This window comes from Oryctolagus cuniculus, chromosome 9 (assembly GCF_964237555.1).
Source record: "Oryctolagus cuniculus chromosome 9, mOryCun1.1, whole genome shotgun sequence".
Classification (NCBI taxonomy): Eukaryota; Metazoa; Chordata; class Mammalia; order Lagomorpha; family Leporidae; genus Oryctolagus; species Oryctolagus cuniculus.
This window is the reverse complement of record NC_091440.1, coordinates 101334353-101342388: the sequence shown is the minus strand read 5'-3', so window position 1 is coordinate 101342388 and position 8036 is coordinate 101334353. Positions and strand designations below refer to the sequence as shown.

At 47.2% G+C, this 8036-nt stretch overlaps 1 protein-coding gene across 7 annotated transcripts in view; it reads left to right on the top strand.

The window, feature by feature from the left end:
• Nucleotides 1-250: 250 nt before the first annotated feature.
• Nucleotides 251-8036, top strand: part of PHC1 (polyhomeotic homolog 1) — a 29177-nt gene continuing 21391 nt past the window's right edge. For 3 of the 7 annotated variants that reach the window (XM_070049286.1, XM_008259797.4, XM_002712768.5), the window contains exons 1-3: nucleotides 885-1021; nucleotides 3708-3865; nucleotides 6051-6161. In XM_070049286.1, coding sequence (XP_069905387.1) covers nucleotides 3752-3865; nucleotides 6051-6161 — 225 coding nt within the window. In that variant the 5' untranslated portion in view covers nucleotides 885-1021; nucleotides 3708-3751. Of the gene's footprint in view, nucleotides 389-884; nucleotides 1022-1243; nucleotides 2263-3707; nucleotides 3866-6050; nucleotides 6162-8036 lie in introns of those variants that run through there. The other 4 variants (XM_070049285.1, XM_070049284.1, XM_070049283.1 and 1 more) reach the window with 2 other exon arrangements.

The window sequence follows — 8036 nt, the reverse complement described above, 5'->3', positions numbered from 1 at the left end:
TCGCACCCGCGCACGGAAAGCCCGGGACCTGCAGACTTCAAGGGCACGCAAAGCAAGTTCTATTAGGCTGCAGCTTTTACAAGGCACGTCAGCTCCGAACGGGCTCGCCGTTTCAGCGCAGCGATCTTTCCCGCCTTCTCGGAGTCGAGGCGAGGGATTCGACAATCGACATTCTCTCTCCTCTGCCTCACTTCAAAGTTTCCCTCCGCTTCCTCCCGCGGCCCAGCGCTTGGCCAGGGTCGCTGCCCCGCGCTCCCTCCCGCTCTGCCCACCGTCCCTTTGATCCTTTCTCTCTAGCCCTTATTCCCAGAAGCTCCAGAAAACACCTTCTTTTCTCCCTTTCACGTCACTTCCCTCCCTTCTCCCATCTCCCACTCCTCTCCGAGAGGTGAGTTCCCCACTAGAGGCCAGCACTTTCCTAGTTTCGTCCCTCCCACCGGCGAGCAGGACTCGGAGAGAAAGAAGGGGGGGGGGAGGAGAAAGAGGGAGAGAGAAGGAAAAAAAAAACACACACACACCACCACAACCCCGGGGCCTGGAGCACGGAGGCCCGGGAGCGGCGTCGTCATGGCAACGGGCGCCGGCAGGAAACGAGGGACTCGCGGGAGGGAGGGGGGAGGAGGGCGCCGAGGGGAGGGGGAGGGACGGGGGAGGGGTCCGGCTGCCCCGGAAGCACCTCCCCGCCAGCCCCCTCCTCCAGCCCGGCCCGCAGCCCCCGGCCTGCAGCCCCCACCCTCTCGGCCGGGCAGGAAGTGACAGGCCCCGAGCGAGCCCCGAGGCCTGGCAGAGCCGCGGCCGGGCCGGCAGCCGGAGCGGCGGGAGGGGCGGGGAGCGGCGGCCGCGCCGGGCACCTCCCACCCCGCCCTCGGCGCCCCCGCCCCTCCAGGAAGGGGAGGAGGCGAGGGGAGCCCGCCGCGGAGGCCCAGCGAGCCCCCCCTGCCCAGCCTGGCGACTGGGGGGGACCCCGGCCCATGAGGTGGACGCCCCCTCGGAGGACGCGGGTGCCGAGCCAGGCGCGAAGGTAACCGGGCGCCCGCGGGCTGGGGCGGGGGCAGGACCTCTGGGGGTTTGGCCGCGCGGGGCTGCCGCTTCAGCCACCTCGGTGTGTGTAACGCCCCAGGTACCTCCCCCAGTGGCTTTCCCTGCCTACCTCGGGCGCTCGGCTCTGCGGTCCTAAGGCGCTGCCTGTCCCAGTCTTCTCGCTCCTCCTCTCGCTGCGCTGAAGGCTGGCTGTCCGTCACCCCCTTGGCTCATTCATTTCTCCGGCGCTGACTGGGGTCCCTCCACCCGAGCATGCCGTCTAGTTCTCTCCCTGCTGCTCGCGGTCCGCTGGCTTCCTCAGCCTCCAGTTTCTTCTGCGTCCCTCCTTGCCTGTCTCCTGCTAGCCCGTGCACACTTCCCCGCTCCCTTGGGTCAGCGCACTCCCGGCACCCCTGTATCCGCCCCCTGGCCCCGGTGGGTTTCGTTTCGCTTTGGAGCATCCTTCCCATTAAGGCTCTAGGGAGAACCAGGACCCCTGGGCGCCCACTGTCCTGTTCACATTACTTGCATTTCTCTGGCACACTCTGCCTGGAACCAGCCCCGTGTCTTCTACCCCTTCCCGTGCCCCTTCCTTTCTGCAAGGCGAGAATTTCATGCTTGGGGATATTGACTTCCTCCAGTTCTTGACCCAGTAGGTCCAGTACCACCAGGTGCACCTCAGTATCCCTTTCTAGCTCCCTTCCAGAAGTTCCTGCGCCCTCCAGACCTAACCCGCACACCCCCAAATACTACCTTTCCGGAGGACCAGGGCTTAGCTGTTCCGGGCTCCTACTGGGCAGCTTCTCTCTTCTCTTCCAGTTTAATTCTGAAAGTTACAATTCATTGTGCCTGCAAAAGTGTTTGTCTTCATCTGTGTTTACTCCTGCAGTCACAACCCTGGTCACAGATGAATAGATTTATATGCCTCTAATCTAACAACCCTGGTTTTGCTGACAGATGCCCTTAACTTTATCCAGAGACTTTAAGTTCATATCCTTTTCCATTTCTAGTCTATTTCACAATCTGTAAAACAAAACAAAAACCCCAAACTAATGAGCTTTCCATGGGGAGGGGGAGTTTTTTTTTTTTTAACCATTTATGAGCTTTTTCACACATGAAGTAGGAATTACCATCCCCATGGGGGCTCAGTCAGCTAAGTCCAGTAATCTACACAACTATGTGGAACTGCCTCTAATCCTTACCCCCTTTTTCTCTTCACATGCTGATTATGAGGATTCATGGGTCTGTATCTTTAATATTTTGGCAAAAGCTGTGGGGAGAAGGTAGACTGGTGTTGACGCTGATAGGACCGCCCCAGTACACTTTTGGGGTTGTGCACGTGTGTACGCTATTCCTAAATGAAACCGAAGGGATGCGTAGAGTTCTTGGGGGAGAATGCTGTGATCAGATGATAATGGGAATGGACTAATGAGAAATCTTTTCAACTTTGTTGCCACGACTAAGCAGTTTGGTTTTTGTTAATTTGCTTCTTTATTTGTTGGATGCAATCCTTAAGATAAATCCATTCACCCTAATAAAATTGTTGACAGCCCTTAGTAGAAATCCTGGTTTGAGGTTTACATTCCTGAACTAAATAGTGCTTTGGTGACCTGGTATTTTTAGTGGCCCAGTGCCTCAGAAGTGGCACATATACCGTGTAAGTTTAGCAAAAGAGAGAGAGAGAGAAAAAAAAAAGAATAAGAAAGTTTATTGTCGTTGGGTGCCCCTCTGGAAGAATATTTCTTCTTGCTTCTCATCTCCTATCTCTTTGCTTGGTTCTCAGCAGTGTTTTCATATTTATCTTCTTGCAGATTTTAGTGTGGTCCCTGAGGGTAAATTCTGACACTTGAGAGAATAAAAAGTTGAATCTTACTTTCTTAAATATTTTCATTGTTGTATATTTAATGTTACATACCATGTATCATTTGTTAAAGTGAGGTGTTAGTATTAGTAGCCTGAGCTGGAACCAAGCAGTAGTTAGTATAAGGGCTGAGGCCAGCTCTACTGCCTTGTAGTTTTGTGACCCTCCAGGAACCATGTGATATCTATCTTAAGTCTCACCTCCGTAATGCGGGGATGAGGAATTCTTACACTGTGTGACACTGCCTTAGTCACAGACTTTTTGGTTTGAAGAAGAAAAATGTACTAGTGTGAAGACTTGATACGTACTAGGGCAGCTTCTTTAACCTCAGAAAATCTCACTTCTGCAGTTGTAGAATGAGGGTGATAATATTTACCATACAGCACTGTGTGAGAGTGCAGGTGAAGTCCCTAGCAACTCCAGTAACTGGCGACCGTTGTTAAGATGATAAGGATGCAAATACAGATAAAAATAAGATGATGGTCAGTTTTAAATGAGAAGATGTTTAACTGTTGAAAAGTGCTGATGGGAATGTAAGGTGGCTTTGGTATTGTCAGGCACCATCTTGATATCCTTCCATTTTATTTATTGACAGCCATGAGAAGACATGTAGGGGTTGTTTCTTTTGAGAAACTGAATAGAAGATGGTGTGGGGAAGATGTGGTTGTAAGAGCATATTGCAGATCTGGGAGTTCTGAGATCAAGGAGATCGTGGGTTATGGAAGAAGAAGATGCTTAGATAATTTACTGTGTTCTTGAATAATGATATGAAATAACAATGGGGATTGAGGTATGAATTTTAATTCTTTACAATGCTTCTGTCCAGGTCTTGAGTCAGAGCGCCACCCTTGGGGACTCTGGAACACTATCATGGAGACCGAGAGCGAGCAGAACTCCAACTCCACCAATGGCAGTTCCAGCTCTGGGGGCAGCTCTCGGCCCCAGATAGCTCAGATGTCCCTGTATGAACGACAAGCAGTGCAGGTGAGGTTCATCTCTGGGGGTGCTGTCATCTGTATTGGCTTGGGGTAGGCAAGGATCTGGAAGATTGTCCATGATTCCTTGCCAGCCGGATGGGGAGAGTTGGATTAGTTAATGACTGAGGTTCTTTCTGGTTCTGAAACTCTTAGATATTTATAAGCAAACAATGAAATTCATTCTTTCAGCTCAGTATTTTTTTTTTTTAATAATGGTCCATCTAGCTAGATTCTAACCATTTTTGTCTTCATAGATCAGGGGTGGGGAACTTCTGACCTGTGGGTCATTCCTGACCTGCAAAATCATTTGATCTGGCCTTGCCAAGGCACATGCAGGCAAGACTCGAAATTCACTAACTCCATAGCAGGCTAAGTTTGAAGTTGATAATTTTGTATGGCCTGTGAGTGATGTTGTAAATATCAGAATGACCCTTGGCAAAAAAAAGTTCCGACTCCTGTGATTGTCAGTTTTTCAGTCTTTGGCCTTTCTTGACTATCATCCTGAGTAGTCGAAGTAGCATAGACCTCTTTACAGACTTAACTTTTAGACAGACAGTAAAATTCTGTGTTTAGAAATGAGGCCTATTTGTTAACAAAATATTTTGATTGTTAGCCTAACAATGCATTTTATAATAGATTTAATTAAGGAATAAGAGTACAGTAATATCTATTTAACAATAAAAGTGCCAGTGTCCTTTTAAAGTATTTATTTTGTTTTATTTTCATCTACTTGAAAGGTAGAATGGCAGAGAGAGAGAGATTTTCTATCTTGTGGTTCACTTCCTAAATGCCCACTTCATCCAGGGCTCAATCATGCTAAAGCCAGGAGCCCCGAACTCCAGCTGAGTCTCCCACATGGGTTCAGGGGTTCAAGCACTTGAGCCATCATCTGTTGCCTTCTAGGATGTGTTAGCAGAAGAAACAGAGTTGGAAGCAGAGCAACTGGGATTCTAACTGGCACTCATATGGGATGTAGGTGTTGCAAGCAAAGCCTAACCCATTGCACCGTAGTGCCTACCTTACAGTATCACGTTCATAAACATGTATTAGCATTATACTGCACATTTTTGAAAATGCCAATTAGTTAAGAATTTATCTGATTGAATGTTTCAGAAGACACTGTTTATGCTCTTTTTTCATTATTTCCAACCCTTTAGGCCTCTTATCACCCTTACTAAATATACCTGGAATATAGTTTTGCTTTGAAAAAAATTAAATTAATTTTTACTTGAGAGGCAGAGAGACCAAGAGACAGAAAAAGCAGAGAGTTCCCATCTGCTTGTTTACTCCCTAGATATCGGCAATTGCCAGAGCTGGGGGCTGAGAAGTCAATTCAGATCTCACTCAGAGTTCAAGACCCCTCATTACTTGAACTGTCACCACTGCTTCTCAGGGTTTGCGTTAGCAGGAAGTTGGAGTCAGGAGCCAGGGCTGGGCATTGAACCGAGGCACTCTGCTGTGGTACGTGAGCAATTTAACTGCTAGGCTGAATACCTGTTTCCATTTTCTTTTCTTTATACTAATCAGCACCCCATTTCTTTTTTTTTAAGGTTTATTTCATTCATTTGAAAGGCAGAGGTACAGAGTGAGAGAGGGAGAGAGAGAATGAGACGTTCTATCTGCTGGTTCACTCCCCAAATGGCTGCAACGGCCACAGCTGGGCCAGGTTAAGCCAGCAGCCAGGAGCTTCATCTGGGTCTCCCACGTGGGTGCGGGGGGCCCAAGAACTTGGGCCGCCATCTGCTGCTTTCCCAGGCATATTAGCAGGGGCTGGATTAGAAGTGGAGCACCCGGGACTTGAACTGGTACCCATATGGGATGCCAGTACTGCAAGCAGCAGCTTAATCCATTACACCACAATGCTAGCCCTACCCCATTTATTTTCAATTTATTTATTTCTCACTATATCGTGTTTTTCTAGGTCACAGGTTGGGAAATAAGAGTTCATGTGAATTGAATTGTGCTATGTTGCTTTTTTTTTTTAACATGAGAATAGATCATAGATTGTTTCTATGGTTTTTAGAGGACTTTATACACATACTGCTTCTAATATAAAAATGCACAAACAAAAGATGTTGATTTAGCCCAGTTTCCAATCTCCTGTGATTTCTGTCCTGCCAATAACTCTCTTCCACATGATTGTAGAGTGAGAGTTGCATGTTCTGAATGTCTCATGGTCTCTCTCCTCCTAGGCTCTGCAGGCACTACAGCGGCAGCCCAATGCGGCGCAGTACTTCCACCAGTTCATGCTCCAGCAGCAGCTCAGTAATGCCCAGCTGCACAGCCTGGCTGCCGTCCAGCAGGTGAGAGGTCAGCAGCCAGCTGGCCCGAGAGGGAGGGGACAAGAACTGTAGGTGGGCCGGGGAGACTCTGGGGCATGCTTTATTCTGTATGCAGTCAGGCTGAGGACAGTCTCCTTTGCCTCTTCCTCCTACAAAGGAGGGGTGGGTCTTAGCCTCTGGGGCTCCAGAAGAGCTGTTGGAGAATCATATTTTAGAGGTAGGGTGGCTCTGAAATACACCTGTTCTGTCCACTGTGTAGCCACTAGCCACCTCTAGCTATTGAGTACTTAAAGTATGGCTAGTCCAAACTGAGGTATGCTACAAGAGTTTAGAATTTGCCATACCTCCTAAACACGTATGATTACTGTGGGCCAGTTAAAAAAAAAGAAAATTTAAACAAAGTGAACGTGAAATAGCAATATCTTTTACTATTACATAAAAACAAATGTTTAATAAACACATTAGTAAATATTAATATCTTAATAAATATTAATATAACCCCAAAGTCTCCTGATTATTCTCTTGTAGCTACAGAGAAAACATTAGAATTACATTCTCCTACTATAATTTATACACACACACACACACACACATATTTAAACTTACTTAGAGGGAGGGAGAGAGACAGACACACAGACAGACACAAGTGGGAGATAAGAGAGAGAACTCCAGTGCTGGTTCACTTCCCTTGTGTTCACAATGATAGGAATGAGTTGGGCTAGGCTGAGCTGAGCTGAGAGCTGGGAACCCAGTTCAGGTCTGTCTCCCATGTGAGTGGCAAGAATCCAATTACTTGAACCATCATCTGCTGCTTTCTAGGATAGGCATTAACAGGAAGCTGGAATTAGGAAATGGAACTGAATATGGCACCCAGGCATTCCCAGTTTGGCATATGGGTATCTTAACTCCTAGGCTAACACCCCGCTCCTAAATATAAATATAAATATCAAAAGAATGACTGGTCCTAATATCTATATATATTTTAAAATATAAAAAAATCAAGAGAATGTTAGGGCAGAAGATGCAGTCTTACTAATTCTATAAGGAAACCTCTACTTGGAAAAGGAAGATCATACTAGTTATACTTATTAATCACTTCTGGTCAGAAACAGGAAACGTTCATAGATCGTTTCACTGAACTGCTATATGTGTTTCCCTCTAAGAAAAACTATCCTAATGAGAGGGCTTTTGGAAAGGTAAAGAAGCAACATACACTTTTCCCTTCTTTCCACTTAAGGAATCACTGTGGTAAACTCAAGTCTTCAACTTTGTTGCATTTTTTTTTTTAAGATTTATTAATTTATATGAAAGGCAGAATTACAGAGAGGCAGAGCGAGAGCGAGAGCAAGAGGTGTTCCACCCACTGGTTCACTCCTCAGTTGGCTGCAATGGCTGGAACTGCAATGATCTGAAGCCAGGAGCTTCTTCCAGGTCTCCCACACGGGTGCAGGGGCCCAAGGACTTGGGCCATCTTCCACTGCTTTCTCAGGCCATAGCAGAGAGCTGTATGGAAAGTGGAGCAGCTGGGACTAGAACTGGTGCCCATATGGGTTCTGGCACTGCAGGCGTTGGCTTTACCTGCTATGTCACAGCGCCTGCCCCTTCAGCTTTGTTTATGAAAATCAGAATAAGTAAAAAAAAAAAAAGTCAAAACAATGATATAGTAATATTAGTTTACATTCCCTCTGGGACAAAGAGTAAGTTTGCTTACTGCTTATTACAAAAGCAGTGTGTCCTCTGAGGTTGGTGTTCTTCTGTTATAAGCTGGTGATGTGTGTGTGTGCAGGAATCCATCTGAGCCCTCCCCATTGCTCCCATGGGACTTGGGGTCCAGGAGAAGTTGATGTAAACTTGATGTTTTTGATACTTGCTCTGCTGTGATTAATAAAGTCCTAT